The 26,013-nt window shown below is 34.9% G+C and overlaps 1 protein-coding gene across 9 annotated transcripts in view; it reads right to left on the bottom strand.

Moving 5' to 3' along the window:
* Positions 1–26,013, bottom strand: part of STS (steroid sulfatase) — a 138,225-nt gene that overhangs the window by 55,140 nt on the left and 57,072 nt on the right. For 8 of the 9 annotated variants that reach the window (XM_040056440.1, XM_040056443.1, XM_040056439.2 and 5 more), the window contains 3 exons: positions 12,284–12,421; positions 3,095–3,254; positions 368–489 (listed from right to left, as the gene is read on the bottom strand). In XM_040056440.1, coding sequence (XP_039912374.1) covers positions 368–489; positions 3,095–3,254; positions 12,284–12,421 — 420 coding nt within the window. The remainder of the gene's footprint in view (positions 1–367; positions 490–3,094; positions 3,255–12,283; positions 12,422–26,013) is intronic. The other variant, XM_040056442.1, reaches the window with a different exon arrangement.

The raw sequence follows: 26,013 nt of genomic DNA, 5'->3' as shown, positions 1-26,013 counted from the left end.
TCTGTTATTCAGCAAACCATCCTATTACCTGTGCATTTTTAGGATAATGTAAGAGTCAACCTTGACTGCTTGATTCTGTTGCACAGCCTCTCTCTCATGAAGGTTTTAAAAAAGGGCATTTTCAGATACCATAGTTCTCAGTATTGCATTCATATTTAACATTAATACATAACAACCAAATAATGTCGAATAGTGAAATGGTGAATAGGAATGTAACAGCAAAGACAAAAGTGAAAGAGAAGGAAAAAGGCTAGATATTTTAAACAACTTTTTTGTTACTATAGCCCAAGGCTTCCTCCTGATTCTTTTCAAGCTGCAATAAAAATTATATTAAATATTTAAAATGTGAACAGGCAAGTTTACTTACTGTTTCCTGGATGCCAGCGCACTGCATTTAAATACGCATTGCAGTAATGGAAGAGAAATTCATGCTTAGATCGAGTAACTTTTCCTTGAAGTAAAGGTAGCAGATCATGTCCATCAATAATCCTGAGTTAGAAAGCATTTCAAAATCAGAAAAATAACTCAAATCTCACTTTCCTGAGAAGATATTATAACTCTGCTCATCGGCTGCTTAAGAAAAACCCAAATCTGAATGGCCACCTCCAATTGATCACTTTGGAGAAAAACCTTCAGGTGTTCTTCCCTTTGATTTTTACATTACCTAAGGGAACAATTTTACATTTTGCAATTATGGATAGTTCCCTCAACTCTTTTTTTTTTTTTTTTTTCCCACTTCTGAGAAAGTGAACAGACTTAAGAGAAAAATTGCCACAACACAGTCCTTCTGATATACCTGTTCAAGTCTTTGGGAGTAGTCTGGCCAAAGTAACCCTAAAACTAGAAAAAATACATTGTTCTGTGCTAGCATCCCCAGAAGCAGTGGTCATATCTCTCTCCAGCATATTATGTATGCCAGAATTTAAGACAGAAGTGGTAATTTCAAATTTGAAAATTAACTGTTTAAATATGCATTTATCAACTACAAACACAAACATATACAAAAATATATATTAATTCTCTAAATGCTGCTGGACAATTTGATCATGCTTTGAAGGAATCAAAAAATTTCCATAAAAATTGAGTTATAAAATAAGCAAGATTTTTAACTGATTCCTTAAATTAAACCCTTGAATTGCGGAGATTAGCTGGCAAGGGAGAAATCACAGTCTGCATTTTTGACCTGGTATGAATTACAAAATTTTCAATAGGTTTACAGTTTTACAGGAAATTACTTTTTGCTGATAAACAGATTAGCAAAGTACTTCCTTCTCGTGCATTTTGAGCAACATCTCATAAAATTTTTTTGAATCTTATAAAAAGTTTTAAAAGGTCTATGTTGATTTTCAGTACCTTTACATATATGATCATTTCCTTACCATTACATAAAACACTTTTCACATTAGTGTAACTGCTACAAGACAGGCACTAAGTTTACTTTTTTAGGTCTCATGAGATGATTGAATTATTTTTAGCAACTGTATGCAACAAAGCCATTTGAAGTAGCACTGTTCACAAAGGATGGGCAGGAAAACTTCCTGAAATTCTGAAAGTTATCTTGTCTGGTAACTGCCATCTGTGTGAACACCTGTCTGTGGGGGTCTGTTGAAACAGAGTCTTTCCCACTTTCAGGTTTTCATGGATTTTTGCCCAAGTAAGAGGCTCTTGTCTTGCAAGCTTGCTCATTAACAGATGCATGTCTACTGAACACTTTCTGTTGTAGAGCCTGTTGATGGGGAAAAATGCATCTCCAGAAAAACGTCTCCAGTACTCAAGCATTGCTACAGCTGCTGGATTCAGAGGAAAATGCAATACTTTTCTTTGCAATTACTAATTTCTCTTCTTTAACTAGGAGCATCTCTTCTGTTCCTTTTTAACCTGGTCCCTCACAGTGACAGAATATTAATAATATTAATTTTTCATATTTCTCAGGAAGATGTCAGTGGAGCTATAAGAACCCAGCTGCTGGAACAAAAATACTTCAAGTTAGTTTATGATCTAAGATGAAGCAGTATTTATGGCATAAGTCTAACACAGAAGAATCACAGTGGAGCAACGTACAAGTGGAAGTTACACAAGTATATTTTAATTTCTATAAAGGAGATTGAAGAAAACATCAGTATTTAGTATTCACTCAAGCAATATGAAAACAAAATGCATAAGATCTGCCACATAATGAATAATCAGAACTTCTGAGGTTCAACAGAAAGGTGTGGAACACTTTTCAGGACCAACCTGACTAAATTTTCATCACTTAGACTTGTCCTGCCCTGCCATTTCCTTCAAACACTCAATGAACAATAATTAGCAGAGTGACTCTGCTCACCACTGGGCTTTCCCATGTGGATTCTTGATGCTTTGTGCTCAAAAGTGGTTTGTGAGTCCTAAGTGTGTTCAAAGCATATGTGTATCAACAGTTTCCTCCACTTGATTTGGATAGCAACAGCATTTAGGCAGAAGCACCTGGCCACTGAGACTGTGTGTCTCTCAAACAGGATAAAGCCTGGGGATGTAGCAGCATCAGGAAAGCATCTTATGAATTGTGGAAGTCCCGTGGCTTTTCTTATCAGACTACAAAACTCTGCATGGGATTATTTTGACTAACTAGGTACAGACTTAAAAAACCCCAAACAAAACAAAAAAGCCCAAACAAAACTGTGAGAAAAGCTTAGCTGGCATTTTGATGTGTTTTGTGATATTAAGCAGGTCAAGAGTAAGCTTCAGAAGTTTAAAATAATTTACATTTAAAGTTTCTTTTTCCACCAAATTCACTCATGCAGAACAGAACCTTTTTTGATACATTCATTTTTGCTTTTAGTAAGTAATTCCAGGTTTGATTTGACAGTACATTGCTCTGATGGTATTCTGTTATCTTTTTGGTGCTTGGTGCTTGTTCTGTGAGTTAAGCTGTATTTATATATAACATTTCTGTAAAATATTATCAGTATGTCAATATGAAAAGGGACAACACAATATTGCAAGGACAAAACATAGTTTTATATTTACATTCTCCCCTCTATCTTAATAGATATCACCAGAATGTATAAAACACTCATGACCCCTTCTCTAAAACAGAGATGACTACAATGCATACCTGTCAGAGGGTAACTGTGCATCCACAAGTTTAACTATGGTAGGAAATAAATCCATGTTGCTTGTTGGCTCATCAATATAGGCACCAGCCTGTACCACTCCAGGCCAACGGAGAAGACCTGGCACACGAATACCTCCTTCCCAGTTTGTTGATTTTCCACCTGAAAAAATGAGTTTTGTTTGCTGAGAATTCAATTTCTTCTAAGATAATTCCACCCCAAAAGATTCCATTTCCAAATATTAAATATTTGTCTAGCTAGAATCTTTCCATTAGACATATTTATCCTATTCTTAATTTTCTAGATTTTCTACCTTCTTTTGTATTTTCTCACTGTAAATTTACTAATATGTATTAGACAGAGCTTATGAAATGCATTTAAATTACACACACACACACACACAAAAAGTAGTTGGAGATTAAAAAGCACTTCACTGGAATCTTCACACAGGAATTGGATGAGATAGTGTGCCTCGCAGATATGTGAACCTATAACCAAAAAAAAAATAGGAATCTAAAATAAGAATTCAAAAAAAAGTTATACCTAGATGTCTCAGGTATGAACCCAGAGAAGGTACATGACTTTACATGACTTTATATAGAATAAAGTACTAATTTAAGTATGTTACTGAATTCTCCAATTCAATGCATTAGAAAGAAATTCACTTCAGTGATGATAACTTTCAGATCTGTGAAGAACTTTTTGCATTCTAAACCAACACAGTTGCATCAAATGCATTATCTACCGACTGCATTCAACAGTGACTTGCAGCCATTTACTCTTTCTACAAGATGAGTTGTAGAACCTGCCCAGACCTCCCAACACCTTTTGCAGAAGGACAATGGGTTTATTCTATGACAGCATGTTCACCATTACTAAATGAATAATTGACATGACTCTACTTGAAGAGGCATCACATATGCTATTACCAATGTCCTGCACAGTTGTGACTCACAGTTGTAGAGCACTTCAGGGTGACCTTCAAAATTTATATATCACTTGAAAAAGAAACCTCCATTAAAAAGATAGGTTTTGGATGGGTTAAACATGTTCAGGGCCATCTGGAAATAAATTGAGATTATTTTATACAATTAAAATGTCTGGAAAGACAGGAATATATGGGTTGTACTCCTGCCATTAAATGAATCAATCAAATAGCAATTCATGGTTCAGTCAAAACTACTACAGGACTATTTTTTTCCTGTATCTCCCTTTTTCAAGAAAAAAAAAAAAAAAAATTAGAATAAAGTATTTCAACAGTTCTGTTTTGTCAGCATCTTAAACACCCCAAACACCTCATAGATGTCAATACCTTTGGTATTGACCCCAGGCCTTGTTATACATGCTGTCTATTTTACTGATTCTGATCTTTTCCATTTCAGCAAAGAGGGTTCAGAATCCACCTGGTTTTCTACAGGATTCTCACTGTTTGTAAAGGTAAGTAATATCTTCAAGACAGACAACTCTTTTTAGTATAAATTTATCTTTTTCTTTTCTTGTGACTGAAAGATAATTAGCTCATGATTCTTTGCTATATCAGACTTTTGCTTAATGTTTTTTGTTTTTTCACAGGCTTTATCAGAATTCATAATATTGAACAGTCAGGGACGCATCTAGTCTGACATCTAGAAAAGTTAGACTTTCTAATATTCAGCCTTATGTCAAGCAACAATATTTGCTTAAGCTTTTTTTTGAAAACAGTATCAAGATCAGATCTCAACAAGATCATCTGTCTTCTAGAACACTCTTAAAAGTCTACTGTCATCGCTGAGTTAAATGTAATTCCATTCTCATGATGAAGTGCTATTCTAAAACTCAAGAATGAGATGCATGTCCTATTTTTGTTTACATTCCAGTAAAACATTATTTTAAAAACACAGCTCTAGAGAATATGTAGATATTAATTCATAAAGTGTTATTTGGTGAGATGTAGAACATCTGTCACCAAAAGTATGCTGATCAGTTGTTAATGCTGTTGGGTCAAGATCAGTGTAGACATCAATAGGCTGCGTCCATCTTCTGTAGAAAAGATGACTCTACCCCTGTACAACAGTCATTAAGTTTTTCAAAGTTTGTTGGGAATTAGGTGTTATACAGCAGGAAAGATTAATAACCTGACTAAGCTATGGTGCATAGAAAATCCAGTTGAGTGGGAATTGTTAAATCCAAATAAAAATTCAAGCATAAGGCCATAAAAGTACAGATATCTTCAAATTAACATAATATTAGTGAATGGCTATGCCAGGGAGGTGATTTAGTTCATGAGCCAGATCCTAATTCTGTGTACACATGACAGCAGTTTTATGGCAGGATGGTGTCAACAGACAACAGTAAGAGTTGATTTATACCTTAGGTAGCTTTAGGTATGATGTTCCTTTTATTTCTGTATGCCTGAACCTAGTAAGAGTGCTAGCTAGACTGGATGTTTAAATGAAGTCTTGTTATACTGTTGTCTCCTGTGTTATCTGAAGACAGAGAGATTTCAAAGTAAGTGGTAAATCTGATTCTCACACATGTTGCAATTCTTAAAACCTAGATATTAGGTCACTTTCACAGTTCTTAGGTTCACAGGACAATTTTCTTGAATCAACAGAAAAGGACAGAAAAATCGCACATTACTCACGCACAAAGGAACACTCTACAAATTCTGATGCCCTGCTGTAAGGTAGAAAAAGCAAAATGGATTCCACAGCAGGGCTTCCTCCCTACTTACATCTATGAAGAAGTGACTGCTGTTTTCCTTTCAAAAGGCTAATTGGAGCATAATTTTTTTTTTACATCTCTGGATACTGGGAATAGCAGGGAATCAGAGCAGGAATTACAGGTCATTGCAGACGACTGTCTTCTATTCTCTCTGCTTACATGGCATTCATTTTTATTAGAATTGTCCTTAGTGACTGCAGGTGCTTTGTGCCATTATACGATTACAAATCCCTGGACATTTATCATCTTTAAAACCCTAGCTGTTAAACTTTGTACAAGATAGCTACATTCTTTTTTCCCTAAAGCAAAAATAAATCAAGGTTGCTTGAAACATGTAGCCAATATCAAAATAGATACTTTAAAAAAATCCACAAAATATCATTATTTTGAAACAAAATATCTAGATATTTAAGGACTGGCTCATTACTTTTGTATTTTGCTCAGACTTGACCACATAAAAACATAGAAAAGTCCACAACCTAGCTGCCTGTATGCCTTGCAAACACTAGGCAACATACCTTTGTGTTATTTTTGTTCTCTATAATTCTTCTAAAAATGTTTTTAAAACAGCACAAAACACACCAGGCTGTATTTTCCTGCTTAGCTATGTTTTCTGAGTAGTCGCACCTTTCAGTGTTATATTGAACAACAGCTTACATTCACCTTTCCTGAAAAATTTGCGGGAGCAGGCAAAATACAGACATAACTCTCTGCAGTCATCCAAAACATGATGTCAAATTTCCATTTTAACTTCATTTCAAATCTAAGCTAAAAGAATATATCTTTTCCCCCCCTCTCTGGTTTAAATTGACTGCTATTACTTAGCTCTGGCAACAGAGCTCTTACAAAGGATGATATATAAAGTGGAACTCTGCAGTAAATCACTACTAACATTGTGAATGATGAATGACAAAAACAATTTTAAATAGCTTTCTTAAATCAACTGGATTATAACCATACAAGCCTTTCTTTCATATATTCTTCTAAAAACAAAGCATCCAAACCAAATTTATTCACTTGAATGATAGAGAAACACAAAGATATTAATTATTCTACCCACCTATACTGGACTTCATGCCACAAATATCAACAATCAGGAGTGGTTACTATTGCTTACTTTATAAAATGGCTGAACAACAACTTATTTTCAATGACAAGTTTACTCTTTATTTTACTGATTTTTAACTTATTTCATGTACTGTTTTTGTTAATTTTTAATCTGAGCTATTCTTGTACAGGTGAATGGAATAGACATGGCTTATTTGGATGTTTCTCATCTAACATTTCTTCCAATCAAAGTGATCACTGAAGATAATTTTTGTTTCAGTCAAAATTAAAAGATGGGTTGATTATTTAAAGATCAGGATCATGTCAGAGAGAATATAAAAACACAGTACATTTGAAAAAAAAGGTCAACGACTTCTTTCTTTCAAGTCACAAGGAAACTCCAACAAATATCACTAGATATGCCACAGCATGATTCCTGGAGTCAAAGTAATGGTCAGCTTATTTTCTTTGTGGCTTACAGGAAGGAAAAGATTTACTAACAGCTTCAAGAAACCCTGCTGAACTAACTTATCACTGCAGGATATAAACTTGTTTCACAGTAATAATGTTTTTAAAAATATTGGTTATTAATTTCTTGTTTTGTTCTCATAGACCTGTAGTAGATTTTTAAAAAATCAGGGTCTAAATCCTTAGAAAACATTAATTATTATTTTTTATGGATATTAACAAATAGCCATGCTAATACCTCTTTCTAAGGCATGAAACACTTAAAATGAATGTGCTTCACACAGTTTGTCTTTATCAGTGTTTGATTCCAGTTCAGTTAGCAGCAGAAATCATGACCCACTCTGGCAGCATGACAGTAGCCAAGTGTCTGTATTGTGCTAAGTGCTCCGTAAGTACAAAGAAAGACTGTTTCAACCGCAGGTCTGAGGCACAGGCAAAATGTATATACCCAAAAGACAGAAATATGTAAGGAGATTGAACAGAAAATCCTGTATGCGACAAAGTGGGACATGTCAACAAGTGATAGCAAGGGAGGACTTGTACTGTCTGCATAAGTACCAGTTAAATACTAGAGTGAGAAAAAGTGTAGAGAAAAGTTCTTATTGCCTTCATTGTTTAGTGCTATAAATTATGCATATATATATATATATATATACACACACACACATGTATATAATAGCACACTGAGGTTAATTCAAAAAATTACTCACTAAGAAACTACATAGAAATTACCACACAATATTTAGATTCAAAATCTCAGGGTACCAAAGAAGAATATAATGGTTTCCTTTAAATCAGTCATCTTCTACATCTTTGTTAATACAGAGGAAATTCTATGCATTGATTTATTCTACTCATCTTATTTGAAAGTAGAAATCCAAAGTATTTGGAAAAACTAACCTTATATCTGCTTCTAAAGGAAAGCTATGGTGACTAGGTCAAATGGACATTCAGTGAGGCAGATAGTGAAAAACACCTAAGAAGAAGTCAGTGCAGGTATCCTGGCAACTATATACACAAGCAACACCTTAACGTTCCATACTTTCAACAGATAAATATTACAGAACTGAAAAAAAAAAACCAAAACCAAAAAAAACCTGGAAAAATTACATAGAAAGTTTTAAGAAGATAATTCAGTTACATCTATTATTTTCCTTATTTCAATAAAAAATTGTCAGTATTAATGTATTAATAAAATTATTATTATTTTTAATTTAATGAAAATATTAATGTTATCTGGTACAAATCCAAGGAGTACTTCATGAGTTCAGGTAAGAAGGCCTTCAGTTGTTGTGAAGAAATTCTTACTAAAATAGCCAATATTTTTTCATTTAGAAGCTGTATCTGGATTCAAACCTTTGAAAGATCTTTGACAAAGACCTTCAGGAAAAGTTACTGGAACATTAATAATGGGTTAGGAGACAAAGGATTGCCATGAATCAAAATGCAACTAACAGTCAGGAAACAAAAAGAGAAAACAAAGAGCCTGTGACCCTTTGCAAAAATACCCCAAAACAATAGTAAGGTACCTTGATTCCCCTTACTATTTTAGTATAATTACTTCAGTTTTGAAAAGGAAGTAATTAACTTAGGAAAATAACAAGAAATTAGGGACAAGTAAAAACTCATCAGTTAAAAATCGTAAGAGAGATGAAAGAGACAATTATCTTCTGAATTTTGTCTCTGCAGAGAGGCACTATGAAAGTAAACAAAACAAACCTAAGCTACAGAAGATTTAAAACTTTTCCCTCCTTTATGCTATATTAGTGAGGAAATGCTATTAAACTTCAAGATGTTCTGTGAAGTTTGGAACTGTCACATTTCAAAATAGGAAAAGAAAGCACAGTGTTCCCATGGATAGTGATAAAGGCTATGCTCACACTTTAGAAATTCATCTTTATATGATAAAAAAATCATACAATTAATGTTAAGAATCTTTGTAGAATCTAAATTGACAGGATTCACATCTTAAACCAAGGAACTGTTTAGGATTTGGATCTTCTCAGGGATTTTATTTACTACACAGATCCTGATAACCAACCATCAGAAAAAAGGCCGCTGGAAAGCAGTTTTGATCCATCACTTCAGTATTACTATATAATGTCTTCTGAAAAGGAATTCTGCAGAAATAAACCAGACTGTGCATGACAGCAATTGGTTAAACATCATGTTAGCTCTGGTTTATAATTTCAAGGGCTATACAAATTTATGGTGAGTTATTCTGTAGCTAGAATCCAGAGTAATAAAACCTTCAAACAATAATTTCCCCTTTTTGCACTGAGTTTTGCACCACTACCTTAACTCTCCAAACCCCTCTTAAATTTTATTATTGGTGCTTATTTGGCTAGGTATCAAGAGAAATTAGTGAGTTAGAATTGTGGAGATCAGCTGAGAGCTTTTGATTTTAGGGCAGAATCAATTATTGCTTGAGCATACTGCTCCAGCTCTGACAAGAGGGTTAAGTGGCTTGATTCCTATTTGCATTCATACAGCACTCAGATACAAAAAGATAAGTAGTGGAGATTGACTAGCAGAGACAGGGAGGGAGAAAGGATGTGTGTGTCTCACAGGTTTTTATACTACACACCACAGGAAGGAAATTCCTGGTGTGTGCACACATAAGCACAAGCAGCATAAAGACTGTCCTTTTGCTTTTTTAGGCACATTGCTTTATCAGTGCCTGAGTCTTGTGGCTTCACAGGTCTGGTTCTCATTAACTCTGCCAGAGGTGTACAGACACTTTTCATCACACATGACTTTTAGTGTGAATAAATTCCTATGTATGAAAATTGCTAGTTATGCAATTAATTGATCATTTCTACTTAAGTCCTTTTGAAAATGATGCATAATATACCTGTTAAATTAAGGAATGATTCCAGTGGAATATAAAGCAGAATTATTGTATTTTAAAATGTTAAAAGTATATTCAACTAATTGCATTGGTCTTTCAATTTCTTTTTATTTTATTAGGAATGTCTCTCATCAAATAATAATTTTGTTTCTTACACTGTGATTATTTTCTAACCCATTTGTCAGCATAGCACAGGTGTTAACTGCAAACCACATAATTTTTCCTGTTTTTTAAAAAGAAGCCCCATTACTACCCAACTAAACCTATCAATCAGATTTCTTTCTTAATCCAGGAAAGATCTATTTCAATTTTTTCTCTGCACTGTAAGTATGAATACAAAATTTTGCAAGGCTGGAGAGAAAAGACTCCGTTTAATCGAAGTTCCTCAAGAAGACATATTTCCAAGTGTATCTTTTCCTCCCTTATCATTTATCCTGTACCTTATGTCTGGCACTCTAGAAGGCAAATATTTTTTAGAGCTTCTAAAACACCTCAGGCTGTGCCTACAGCTACAGATATGTAACCATATGGTTCCTTAATTACTTAAATCACTATGCAAGGCCTATATCCTAATGTACAAGATACATTTCACTCTGGTGTTAGCCCAAGGGGACCCATCTGATAGACCTCATAACTTTGGCATCCCTTGTTTTTCTTGTGTAGCACTTCTTTCGAAGCTCTCTTAAAATATAAAGGTCATTTTTCAGACAGACACCTACTGACTAAAAACTGTGGGGTCCTCTTGCTTGAAAACCTCTCAGTATGGTTATTGCTTACACTAATTGCCTGGGTGGTTTTTTTTTTGTTTTTTTTTTGTTTTTTTTTTTCCCCTTTTTGAAGTTTTGCAGTTGATATAAAACTGGCAAGAGTGGAAGGTTGTGTTACCATCCAAAGTGACTTTGATAGGCTTGGAGAAATGGGCCAAAAGGAACCCCATTAAGTTCGGCAAAGAAAGTATCAAGTCCTGAATCTTCACAGAAATAACCCCTAGCAAAGTAAAGGCTGGGGGGTAACTGGCTGGAAAGCAGATCTGCAGAGAGAAACTGGAGGGTTCTAATGAGCAACCGGCTGAACATGAGCCAGCAATGTGCCCTTCTGGCAAGGAAGGACAACATCACTCTGAGCGCTGCATGAGGAAGAATCCTTCCGGCAAGTCCTGTTCTCTGCTCAGCACTGGTGAGACAGACCTGGAGCACCGGGTCCAAGTGCAGAACTCCCCAGTAGAAGGTAAATGGGCATACTAGAATGAGTTCAAAGGAAGGTGATGAATGATTAAGCAGCTGGAGTATTCAATATATGGGGAGAGGCTGAGAGAGATGTTCATCCTGGAGAAGAAAATGCTTGGCAGGGTCTTATGCATCTGTAGGGATTACATGGACTTAGCTGAGTAAAGAGGACAGAGACAGACTCTTTTCAGTGGGGGGCCACTGACAGGCAAGAGGCAATGGGAAAAATCTAAACCACAGAAAACTCCATTTAAACATACGAGAAAGTTTTTTTATGGTGAGCGTGATCAAACACTAGAGAAAGTTGCCCAAGGAGGCTATGAAGTTTCCATCGCTGGAGATTTTCATAACTTGGCTGGATACAATCCTGAGCAACATGCTACAGCTGACCCTGCTCTGCAGAGGCTGGGACTGCAGACCTTGGGAAGTGCCTTCCAGGCTCAACTACTATGAGATTTTGTAGTTCTCTGATACTATATATATTAAAAAAAAAAAAACCCCAAACAACAACAACAACCACAAAAAAATCCATCAAAAACAACAACAACAAAAACCTAAGGAAAATTAACTTTGTTAACTCTACAACTAAAAGTTTCAAGTTGGATGAATGACTCTCAAAAAATTGCTGAATTTCTTTGATCTTGACCCCTGAAATATGAGTGGAAAACAAATTACACAGCCTCTACCTATTGAAAGAATGAAAAGAAATTAATCTCTCATAAAGAGACAAGAAGACTCATTGAATTTCATTTAAAAGAATAAAAAGAAAGGTTTTTACTTTATTTTGATTAGATCAAAGATTTTGACCTTGGCCACATTGTACATTACAGTTTTGGTGCAAACCCAAGGAAATGCTTTCTTCTTGCATTTTTCAAGAACAATCAGAGAATATTCACCTTTATATATGCCATTGTAACCTCCATGGACTTCTCCAGCACTGGAGATTTCTTCAACATGAGCCCCTTGGTCAGATGTAAAGTATACAAGAGTTTTGTCTCTCAGATTATGCTTCTCCACCACATCCAGAATTTGCCCTAGGTGAAAGAAAAAAAAAAAAAAAAAAAAAAAAGGAAAAAAGAAAATAAAAACAAATGACAACTTTAAGAATCATAGAATAAACTAGGTTGAAAAAGACCTTTGAGATCATCAAGTCCAACCTATGACCTAACCTAACACTTCCTCATCAACTAAACCATGACACTGAGTGCAGTGTCCAGTCTTTTATTAAACACGTCCAAGGATGGTAACTCCACCATCACCCTGGCCAGACAATTTCAGTGCCCAATCACTCTTTCAGCAAAGAATTTTTTTCTGGTGTCTAACTTAAACTTGCCCTGTTGCAGCTTAAGACTGTTTCCTCTTGTTCTGTCAGCTGTTGCCTGGAAAAAGAGACCAATCCCCACCTGACTACAAACACCTTTCAGGAAGTTGTAGAGAGTGATAAGGTCACCTCTGAGTCTCCTTTTCTCCAGGCTAAACAACCCCAGCTCCCTCAGTTGCTCCTCACAGGGCTTGTGTTCCAAGCCCCTTCCCAGCATTGTTTCCCTCTTCAGGACACTGGGGACTTTAAATGACTTTTTCATTAGCCTTGGCACGTATAAATATTTCCGTCCTTATGCCTTTTTGAGATCACTTTTCACATAAACTCTCTTATACACAGCAACTGGCACATGCAGCACACAGCAGGGCACAAGCACAAAGGGCTTGTAGCAATAGGGACTATGCCTCAGTTGCTGCAGGGTTTCTTGAAGTACAGTATGAGAGGATTTGTGCCCATCAGAGAAAAGGGCTAATCCACAGAGAGCATGTGACTTTTGGAAGCAATTGCTCTCAAACAAGGAAACCCCTTAGCAAGAAGATTTGAGCCACTGAAGATATTCAATAACACTGAGGAAAGAGTCTCAGCATGCAGAGTAGATTTCACAGTTTGGGGGTAAAGCCTTGCTGCCTAGCAACCTATAGAGGCAGTAAAGCAAAAATCTCAGTGTATTGGAGTAAGACAAAATCAAAAAAAGTAAGAGAATGTATATAGCACCTTTGAAGTATGTGTGGTTCCATTATCAAACCTATTAGTCCTTAATATCTCATCATAAAGAAAAACATCAACTAAACTCAAAATGTGCACAGTAATAAACACACCCAGGTGCACACATTTAAAAGAAGCATCCACAGGGATATGTTTTTAACCTCAGGCACCATGGACTCACATTTCATTTTCACAAAGGGCTCCTCACACTACTTTGGCACTGTGGAGGGCTTTGCAGTTATATAAATTACACTGAAACCTATTTAGACCAAATTCTTTAAAGTGTCTTTCTGTATGAATGAGAATGAAGCTGCTCTTTGTAACTTGCTCCAGTGAATTTTACATTGATTAGGAATCTAAAATTACTGGTCCTGGAAAATGACCAAAGCATAAGAATATAATTCTTCACATCAGCCCCACAATGAACCTGTCCTTTAGGGATCTCAGAACATACAAAGATAATTCTGTCTTCACAACCATTTAATTTTTTATTCTTTTACTTAAGCATCCAAGAATGGTCCAATCTGAATGCTAATTTTGATCTGCTAACCTGTCCACTAAGAATTAATTCACCATCTGATGTCCAATTATTTTGTCAAAGAGGATGAGATAAGAACTTTGAAATACACAGCCTTCTACATGGTTTTCTGTTTCTGTTGCTATGCTCTTTCTCTGGATAAGGAGTAATTATATTTCTTTATTGCTACTATTTCTAGTTGCCTCTTAATGTTATATCATTCTAAAACTATCTTTTTAAAAAGGTTAGCTGTCTTAATTTTTCAAATGACTAGATCATGAGTAAAGGAATGTCAGTCACTAAATTTAGGTAGATACCTGTTGGTCTTGTTTGTGAAGTAGGAGCAAAGAAGAAATGTAAGAGTAGGAGCATTTGTTTATGTAAATTTTGAAGCCTCGTAGGAGTTGAAATTTCCCAACAGAGCTGAGAAAATCTGTTACAAAGGCTGACATTTTAAAGTTGGTGGATTGAGGGAAAATCATGCAGATCCATCTGACAAGCCATGCGCTTGCTGCATAAGGTGGACTTAGTGCCAGAAAAGAAAGAAGCAATTTCCCATTGGCTTCTGAAATTGTTTGGAGAATATACTTGCTAAGTGATTTCAGTATCCCTTGGAAATGTGTCAATGATGGTAAAAAAGTAGAGTATAAAGATAAATTAGGAAATTACGTGTAGGTATTCAGCCACAGGACCTCCAGAGTTCCCTTCCAACCTACATCAAGCTATGATTTTACGATGCAATGACAATAGTAATAAATAGTATTGTGCAAAGAAATATATGGGCAGTAATGTGCACAACAATATTTTTTTCACATACATCATGTTCCATAATGAAATTGAACTTTCAGTTTAATCTTGTATATAAAACAAAATGAAAATAAAATGAGAACAGCACTCAGTATATAACATTGAATGATCTCTGGTGATCAGAGGCATTGGCAATCATTCAATAATGGCCACTTTGATTTCCCAATTAATTTGTGAAGTTATGAGAAGCAATGAAAATTGTATCACAATCACAGATAATCAAACTTAAAATTAAAAATGAATACTAAAATTTAATGTAAGACATTATAATGACTATTTTAATGAGGTTGAGTAACTTGACTTGCTCTGAAAAAAAAAAAAAAAATTCTGACACTCAAATGCTTCCCATTTTAGAAAAATATCCAGCCATATAAAATTCATAGAAATTCTCATACAAAACTTGTTGAACTCAATGGTAAAACTTCCATTTCCTTCATTTTTTTTAAAAAAACCCAGAGATTTAAAATGCCAACATCAGGTTTAATTAATGATTGCTAAAAAGACAATTTATCTTAGCACCAACATTTTTCAGTACAGATGGACTAATAGAGGTAATTCAAAAAACAGTATGAGTCAAAAAAAAGTCAGAGTATGGCAGTCACAGCACACTCACAAGCAAACCTTCAATTTCTGTCTTGATATTGAACACTTGCACCTACTAGAGTGAAAACTGTAAATAAACAGCAAAGTGTGTGCCAGGAGATAAGCCACATTTAAGTGCATTTGAATGATGTGACTCCTGTTGCCACAAGAAATACATTCACTTACCAGTATTTCTAAATGGTAACCAGTGCAGAAAAATGCAAAGAATGCATTGTGGATGTCTATGGATAGTTATCTTTCAAATCCAACATTATAAGAATTTTGGAAGCAAATACTATCATGAAGACAAGCACTCCTTTTAATGTTTTCTTATAACTTTTTCTTTTTTTTTTTTTTTTTTTTTTTTTTAATTTTAAATTTTAACTGCCTCACTCTCACTATTTCTGTATATTTCACAGACTTTAGAATTAAGTTAAAATTGATGTATAAATATTCCCAGGCAATGGCAGTTATTTTAGCTGCCTTGGAAGAGGTGAATCACAGCTGCAAAAAGACCTTTTTTACCTGTTGACTAATAAAGAGAAGATAGGGAGATAACTGAAAACTAAATGCTTTCATATTAGACATCAAGGACAGTAAGATGAATTGTACCCAAAGTGCTAGACATGCAACTCCATGAGGAACACACTTTAATGAGTGTGGTGAACAGATAAATTATGTCTGTGTAAGAGATGATGGTAAAATTGTACTGCTTCACCCATAAAATATGAGTGGAAATATGTCGTACATCATGTGCTTTTGAGTTAGAAGAATGGGGCTTCAGCTGGCTTAGTGTCCCCTGTGAGTTCTATTGCAGGCTTCAGAAACCAATACAAATTTCAGCAGAATTTTTGGATGTCAAGGGCTTATACAGAATATGAAATGTACGATGAATATATCAAAACATTGGGAAAACCATGGTATGTTCAAGCAACTATAGCTTACTATCCCCAGAGTTGGAAATTATCAATAGAAATGGAAAGAGTTTAAATTAAAATGTCTTGCTTGAAAGCCACGTTCTGAAAAATCAACTGCTGTACTGATCTATGTGGATGGTACCAGTTAAATTTTTTCTGATATGAACAGAACATATTTGGAAAGACAACATTTCTGAATATCAAAATCAATCTAGCTGACAGAGCTCCATAATTTCTGCAGCTATTTAGCAACTAGAATTTCAGATCAAGCTACTCCTACCACTGCAATAATAGGAATGTATTCTGCAATGTAGGTGACTAACACTATAGCAGACAAAGGCGTTAGATCATTGGACATTTTTCTTTCATTTACATATTTTTAAGATACAAAACAGATTGAGGACTGTGTTAAGATGTTACTTGTTTTAATTACTGCATAAGTGTTCCAAAATTTAAATGAAACTTCTTGTGAAATATACTGAGGAGTGCTCTCTATATTCTGCTCTCCATTCTTGCTTCAAGCTGTGAAAAATTATAAAGAATTGTTTCATTATGAATGTGAAAATGCCAATTTCAGTGGAGTGACAGGCACATGAAAGTGAAAAGAGCAATTGACTCTGTTCTTTGGAAGGAAACACAGTGCCATGCTGCTATTCAACTTCTCTACCACAGCCTGAATGGTAGCTCAACTAGCCTTGCTAATGATAATTGTAATTACTGAGTTTTGACTCACGTAAAGCTCCTACTGTACACATCTACATGAAGAGAGAGGGCTTATAAAAATGACTATTCAATTGTAAACAAGGTAAAAACACTGAAAAATAATACTGTGTTTACAAACGTGTTTGCAATTTGGAAAAGCGTTCAAAGGTTTAGTCAAGCAAGCATATGAAAAAATGCATTTTATTCAAAAATTAGTTTCAATTCAATAGGAAAGAAATATTATTTGTATTAATTCAAAATCATTTAGAGTATTGCTGAAATTGTGAATAAAAAGCTAGAGGAAACAGAATACCTCTGCATAATCTAGGCTTTAGAAAAAAATAGTCTCTCTACTTGTGAGTAAAGCTTTAAAGCAGTTTGCCAGATTCAAAGACAAAACATGTATCAGAATGACAGTAAAGGATCTTTTTTAGGAAAAGACAGTTGACAGTAAAGGAAATTCCTGTTAATGTAACACTCTTTTCCAACTCCAGTAAACTTTCATATGCTTCTCTTGTATCCAGAAACTTACAGCAAGCATGAGACAATTATTGAACAAAAAGTCCAATAGATCAACCTGGGAAAATAAGCCATCACATCACTACCTAGAAGAGGTAGTTTGATTATTGTTGGGGTTTTGTTGTTTTTATTTGCTGTTCAGAATTTGCTACTGCTGCTCATGTTTGGTTTTGAATAGAATCATTAACCAGAATCACAAACGGTAGTCAGCTCCAGGCATTCACCTCTGGGAGTGGCAAGCCTTTGAACAGATGCATAAAATCCTACAAATTAATGCTACATTCATAAGTATTTGGAAACCTATATTTCTACCAGAAAATATACTGATACCTTTCAACTACATACCCATAGGTTTAATACATAGTAAACCACTTGGGAGCCCGTTTCTGCCACAGCAGTTTAAGGTTTTTCCACACTTAATAATCTCTTCAGGGCTAAAAGGCTAAGTTTTTCACCTTATGAAAACTTAATGTTGCAGCTTCTGCATACCATCATTCACAAGCCATCATTTTAATCTCTATGTTGATTTTCTGTGATGAAGAAAAGATACTTCACTCTAATGCGCTGATCTGATTACAAAAGCCACTGACTAAAACCTTTGTATTAAAACAAGCTTATAACTAAGATCAAGACATCCCTATCTTAATTTTAGCTTTTGGATATTTCAGGTTATAAATATGCAAATGTTCCTGTGGTATGCTCAGAGCCATCCAGTTTCCCTTTGATAAATATGTAAATCAGTTTGTCTCTGCAGTGGGGAAGTAATTATCACTTTCAGACCTAGTCATTGAATGCAACACTTGAGGTAAAGATGGAAAATAATAAAACTATTGACAGCAACACAAGAAGTGGCTGCACATATGGTGAACAGTACATAAACTTGTTTAACATTCAGAGCTACAACACAGCCACTGTAGAGTGGAAATGCTGGGACAAAGCATTAGGATATGCCATGGTACATTATCTAGCCAGTCAACAGAACACAACCACCAAAGAAGACAAGTGATTCTCATAAGGAGGACATTAGCATACGAACCTCAAAGGTGAGAGTGAATACTAGGTAGTACAACTCTTTGACTAGAACAGAAAATAGATGCCTAACTAAAAAAGGTATAAGGTTTTTCCTGCAGAAAGAAAGTAGAGTGTATATTCAGTACATATTTGATCAGTACTACTGCACTACTATTTCTAAAGTTACACCATGGAAACAATCCATACAATGAAGTCTTTGCCAAAAGTACAAAGCTGGAGTCTCAAACGTGTTAAACTCCCACTACGTTAGTGCGATCTTCAACGTCAACAGGAAATTCTACCAAAAAGTAGCATCTGGTTCTGAAAAAACATATCTATATTAGTGTTTTAATTTGTAACAGGAATGCGTATTTACAGTAAATCCAGTCATGGACAGTTAACATATTTATGCTTCCATAACAAAGCCTTCTTGGATTTTGCGACCTGAATTCCTTTCAAAGTCTAAATTCAAGGATGAATTCTGGGAATGTAACTAAGGCACTCACATTATTGATGGGCATTCAGTCAGGAACCACAGCAAAGCTGGCCTGAAGTAGGTTTCTCTTGTATCTTCTGGTGTGTAGACAGTCTTTTTCTAGCTCAGAAGACAGTTCAGACCTGCCACTGTTGGCAGCTCTAAACATGGTAGGATTTGATGAATCCTTCACTGAAAGTCTAGTGCAGGCATAATCCAGCTCCAGCTGTGCAAACTGTAGATACCTTTAGGGTGGGATTTACATACAGTGTACACAAAGCAAAAAGTACAGATTTTCATATGCAGCTCACCTATCCAAAGAATTTGTCCCGAAAAATTCTGAAATCTTTTCAATGTGAAGTAAGATAAGACAATTGCCCCAGATGTAACTACCTACCACTAGAAATCAGATAAGAAGTTCTTAGGTCCTGATAGCCATCAAACACTTTTTTGCTAGATTCCCCTAGACTCAGAGAGTGGGACAAATGAGTCTGTGGAAGGGCTCAGAAAAGAGCAGTCTTAAACAGAAAACAAGGCAATTTTGGTGCGGAATCAGCTATCAGTGTGAACTTGCTTTTCGTTTGGATTTGGATTGCCATGTAACTGTACACTTGCAATTCACTTGTGACTGTTTGTACACAGTTTTATAAGTATAATATATCTTTCAGATCCTCAGGATAAATAGTGAACAGCAGATTAGGTACACACAGTGCTTAGCAGCTTTGAATAAATCAACCAAATTCTGACTTATGCATAAGGTTTTCCCTAAAGATGAGCACAACATCTCTTATTTTTCTTATTCGTATAGGTTCAAATTATTTTTTAAATATGAAAGTTGGAATGATACTTTAGGTACATATAAATACATGTGCATAATAAAGCACAGAGTTAAGATGTATGAAGACCTGCAAGTACAGCAGCAATAGAGACAACGCAGGATGGAAAAGTTTCCCGTACTGCAGCACTAATGATGGATTATTACAGGTCAAAATGTAAAACTAATCAATGGCTATTTCCTTATTTGTATTTAAATTAGCTAATAAATGCATTGCTTGAATTTTTTATTTTTAGACCTTACATCTGTTGAACATAAGTCTATGTATTTCTAATATAAATCTTGATTTTTAGCCTGCTTAAAATGCTGAAAGATGGTCATGCAATTTTAGGAGGGTCCACTGCATTTGTATTTTGCATGACAGCTGTGATAACTTTTTGGGTAAATTTGCATCCTCATTCTGCACATATCTAAGATGACATTTTCACACATACAACCAAGATGAACAATGAAAAAGACATTGTCTCATTACCCACTTTGAGGTCTCCCATGTTTTGTTCCAAATTATGAAAGGGATTTCTCTAGGTGTGACCTTGACAAACTGTAGTGACAACTGAGGGATACTATTCAGTCTTGAATTTGACTATCAGGTGAATTTAAGACTTCAGGTATATTTGATCATTCCAATATATGCCGATTGTGATTGATCGCATAAATGGGGAGTGATAAAGGAAACTCTTTCCTATGTCTTCAAAACTTTAAACATTTAAAAAAAGCTTACAACATTAATGTCAGACTAAGTTTTAAATTGCATATGTATATGGTCCTAGAAACAAATGCATAATGACAACATTTTGCCAGATTAATGTATGAAGAATTATGAAGAATTTAAAGCAGGGAAAAAATTTAAACCCCCATTTTAATCCTCTGCACTTTTCTAAAAAACTTCAAAGTATTTGCCAGTTGTTTATTTCATTTTTATAACTTTTATTAAGTAAAATTCAAACTTTGAAACATTGGCTGACATTAGAGAATAATCGTTTATTGTCTTTCAGCAGCCAAAATTATTAGTCTCCGCTGAATTTGGAAGTAGGTTTTAAACACTTTCTATAAGTTACATGCCATATAGTTAAGAGCAGTTTTATCAAGATTGAATTATATTTATCATGAAATCTCAATAAATTTAATTTCTTGGTTTTCTGATTTTATTTGTGCAAATCTAATCTAACATGAAAGTACGCGTGCATTAACTCACCTCCAATACATCTCCTCTCCTTGACATGAGGATTACCATGCACACTTGTTAATTCACCTACTTCTCTAACTTTTGTGTCCAAGTGCTACTAGACACTCAAAGCCTACTGTGAAATCACCGTCTCCAAAACCTGTTACTTGATAATGAATCTGTATATAGACACTGTTACTACCAATAAGAAAGCAAACCTGACTATGAAAATTGTCTCAAGGGACTTTTCCACCAATGATGTGGAACTACTACTCCGTCTTCCCTAGATGACATTCAGATTTTAGGAAAAACAAAATACAAACAAATACATTGAGAGCCACAAATCATGATTTGGTCCTTTTTCCCCCCTCATATATGTATGTGTGTTAAACATGACAAATATATGCTGACTTAAATTCCAGAGGATCCTTTCTGAAGGCAAGTAATTTTTCAGGTTATCTTCACTGATAGATTACTAGCTCACAAAGATTACTCACTATCTCATGAAATGGCACTTGATTCCTTAATTCATATGAGTGCTCTTGAAAAAGAATTCACAGCCTATTAAAAAAAAAAAAAAAAAGTTTTTGTTGAAGTTTCAGAGTAGTATTCAGTAGCACAGGAGATGCCTATGAGGAAGAAAAAGAAAATCTGCCCTTTCTGGTCTGAGGCCTGGAAAGATTAATATGCCATTCTTGTTTTAAATTGGTTCGGAAATACTTGAGGACTCTGCTTAGGCCAAGATGTGTTTGATGCCCCTAAGACATGGTGGAACTATGAGATCAGAGAGGGCCCTGAGATCATTACACTAATTTTTTTGCCATTTCTCTAATTTTTGCTCATACAATAATAAAACAATAAAATGAGTTTGTTACATGTGGAATTAGTAATTAATCTGAGTTTACAAACGTTTAACACTATGAATCCTATGGGTCTTTTTTTTGTAATGAGAAGTTACAAAAATGGACCAATATATTTTTCTGTGTGAAGGCAAGGCAGAATTCTGAAAGGGTTCTGCCTTACATTAAGAATCAAAGTGAGGTGTGTTTTTTAGGATAAATCTGAAGACTAAATTTGAGATGAGGAAGGATCATTCACAAAAACACCAGAGATCAGCTGAAATATTTACATAGATGCATGGAACAAATTAGTCTAACTGTAATTAGACACTATTGGGGGAAGAGAGGGATTATTGCCAAGGTAAACTCTCCAAAGAACAGATGGCAAATAACCACTTGAAGGCCCCAAGCAGCACATTTCTCACTTATGGGAATAGCACTGTTCCTACGGATACACAAGCAGGTAAAGTTAGCTCCTCCTTATTAATGCATGTTTTTATGAACTAATAATTTCTGAACTTATAAAATCAAATTTAAGAATTTGTATATAAAAAGATGTCTATGAACAGGAAATGTTTGGAATTTTCACATTTCACATGGATAGCTCTGCAACACACTGGTGTTTCAGTATCACACGCAGAGAGAAGTACAATCCAGCAAATAGAGTTCTGCTCTAGAAGGCACTGGAAAAATATGGCTGGCTATACACAGGAAATGACTCTATGGTCATCTAGATTCAATAAATAAATATGGGAACATATTTAGGATAGAGTATTTGCATACAGTTCCTGATAATATATTTAATATACCAGTTCTTCCTATTTAAAACAATTATTTTCTACTATTTTACCATGAATTTCTAAAGTTAATATATAACAAGGGAAGTAATTATATGTCTCATCAAAAATCAGTTTACATTCTGAGAGGTAAATGTGAAATTATTGTCTAGTATCTTTTGCCAAGAAAGTCCTCAAAGCTCTTTTTATCTAGGCCATCTATTTTTTTACGAGCAGCACCTGGGGGTTATTGTACAAGAAGATTGGCAAACTGCAGCAGAATCACACAAAAGTTGGACTGAAAAATTTGGGATATGGAGCTTGATTGCCTCAGCTCTAAATAGGCAAGAATATTTAGGATATGTCCTGTAGAAAGGCTTTAGGCTTTTGTTGTTGTTGTTGGTTTTTTTAAGGACAACTTTCAATTTTGTGCCTTATTAAAAAAATGCTGGTAAAAAACCGCCATCATAGCAGCACTTTGCTCACAACACCCTGCTAAGATGTACAAACCTTGTTCTGCAGGATATACTTGTTACATTATGTCTCATTCTGTCCTGCTGTTGGTTTGGAAGGGACCTTCAAAGACCATCTAGCCCAACCTCCCTGCCTTAGGAAGGGACATCTGTCACTCGATCAGGTTACTCAAAATCTGGCTTAGAACGCTTCCAATGATGTAGGATTCACAACTTTTCTGGGCAACCTATACATTGACTATACTTTTCACATCAGCACAATTAGTATTCTCCTTGACTTCACTAGAAATAATGAGGCATCCTGAACTATTAATTTCTTTCAAACACCCAGCATTCAGTTATCTTTGGATTCACAGGAAGACAAAGTTTATGCTGTTTTTCTGTGCTAGGCGATTATTTTCTTTAATTTTAAAATACAGTTACATTTGTATTATTTCTTGTTTCCTGTTTTGTTTTTAAATCCTATTCTAAATAAAAAATGAAAGTAAGCTTGATTTCTAACCCACTACTATCTCAACTACTGAGATACAAGAGCCTAAAGAGCCAAAATCCTTTACCCTCACAACGGTGAAAAGGCAACAGTACTATAAAACCATGTAAACTGAAGGACCTAAGATAATCACATCTAATTATAGGCAAAGTAAGTGCTGCATTATAGACGAGTCCATCCAATAGTTTGCTAAAAGGGCACTTGCTGAAAATGGAAGATTCTTCTCTTCTTTCCCTCTTTCTCCTTATTTCTATTTTCTCTGGAAGCTGGTTAGAAAAAAAAGGAGGTTAAGGGAGAGAAGGATGCTCTGCCTCCCCTCTTGTGGAATCATAAGGCTGCAAGATCCACTAAAGCTGTGGAATATAACTTCATGCTGGTCTAAGGCAAGAATTTGATTATCATGGAGTCTTTTCTGCTCATCCAAAGTAAGCAACTCAGCCCTTAGGGGTCAGGTGTTCCTTTGGATATTGAGCTTACTACTCTAATACAAAATCAGTTCAGTGTTCTTGGGGTTACTGAAATGTGCTCTTCATAAGGAAATGTTATAAAGAAAGTTTCATGGATAGGAAGAGAGAATAATTTAAAAATAGAAGTGTGTATCCAAAGTCAAAAGAAATCAAAAACAAAAAGAAAGCATTCAAACTAGTAAAAAATAACTTGAGTACACTGTGAAATACATAAGCCCTGCCCCACAAACATCAGTATTAGAAAAGAATGATAGGAAAGAGAAATAAAGATTAAACAGCATCCTAAATAGAAAAGGAAATGCCTTTTTTTAAAATCAAGTGGTGAGGGAAAAAGCTGCAGAGCAGAATTACCACTTTACCAACCTACTTTTCACTAAATACTGCATCATTACTCTACTGCTTCCTCTAGTCCTAAAAATTCATTATTTATCTCATTATTTTATTTCTTTATTATACAGAAAGCAATAAAAAGCTTTCTTTAATGCAATATAAATAACTGTTTTTTGAAAAAAAAAAAAAATCTTCAGTAGTATTACCACCCTACCTATTATTATATTGTGTGCTTGTTTTAGCAGTCAAATGTGCCATTGAAAAATTACCAGCCAGAGTCAATAAAAAGGCAGTTCTACAAATCTCATCAGTAAGAGCTTACTACCACCTGTAATTTGAGCCCTGTGATTCAGCAATATGAAATTCTGCATGGAAATTCACTAATAGGAACCAGTCTGTTGATGAACAATACAGAATCGATATTGTCATAAGCTTTATTGTATGATTAATGCTTTCACTCAGAATTAGCGCACCTTTGAAAAGAAGCATGAAAAAGTTTCATGTCTCTCTCCAAAACACATAATGGATTATTTTAAAACATCCTCAGTATCATCACTGAAACTGAAATGTGCATGATCAGTTTTGGGGCTTTTTCTACAGCTAATTGATATGCAGCCATCAATGAAAAAATGGTAAAAAGCTGGAAGACACTCCCTGAATCATCACAGAAACTGTTCATACCATTATAGTTAATATATTGGAAAATATATTTAATCAAACTTAAAAAATACCACTTAATCACCAGGACCAGACGAAAACCTGAGTTCCTGAGTCCAGGTGCACATTCTAACCATTTCCAGTGTTCAACATGGATCGAGACTGTGGAAAAAGAATACTTATCTTTCCCCCTTCCCAAATCCCATGCCAGTTGAATTAAAGTCCTAATGCTTTACTATAGATCCTTATCTGGATTAATGGATGACTAGCAACAAAGTTCTATCTCCGTAGGTAAAACTCAACATCATCTCTGTGTCTCAGATTTTCTTCTGGGAAACAGATTAATAAGATACCCCTATCTTACAAAGGCTTTATGAAAATGCTTATTTGCAAATATGTTATACACTGTAGCAAAGTACTGACACAGAAAAGATGAGAGATGTCAAAGAATCTATCTTCAAAACAGAACTTCAATAGCATGTGTTAAATAAAACATGAGAATTCATATTTAACAATGAGGAATTCACCTACTGTTGAGAAGCTGCTCATTAAGAAGGCACTCTGTGATCAGGAGATAGCATTCCAATGGGAAAAGAAATGGCATGTAAGCATATGTTAAAAAACTGTACCACAAGACACAAGCATAGCAAGAATGATTTTTTCCTGTCTTTAAGTACTTGATTTCATAGTCTTACAATGTTCACTTGTGCCTTCTGCATGTTTGTATGCATTTCTGGGCTGTATCAGTTATGTTAATGTACTGAGTAATCCACTACAAAACTATCTGCAGATACAAGGAATAGGCATGGATGAGAAGATTTAAACACTCAGATTAAAAATCCTTGACATTTTCAGTTTCTCTGTTCCTTAGTTTTATGTTTAGGCTTCTTTCATAGACATGCAACTACCACCAGCAATATCCATCTCCTACTAGCACAATCACATTCTTTATAAAACCATGATTACAAGCTCTATTAATACCTACCTACACACACACACACAAATATATATATATATATATATATATGTATATATATA

This window comes from Hirundo rustica, chromosome 2, assembly GCF_015227805.2.
Source record: "Hirundo rustica isolate bHirRus1 chromosome 2, bHirRus1.pri.v3, whole genome shotgun sequence".
Lineage (NCBI taxonomy): Eukaryota > Metazoa > Chordata > Aves > Passeriformes > Hirundinidae > Hirundo > Hirundo rustica.
This window is presented reverse-complemented; position numbering and strand designations above follow the sequence as displayed.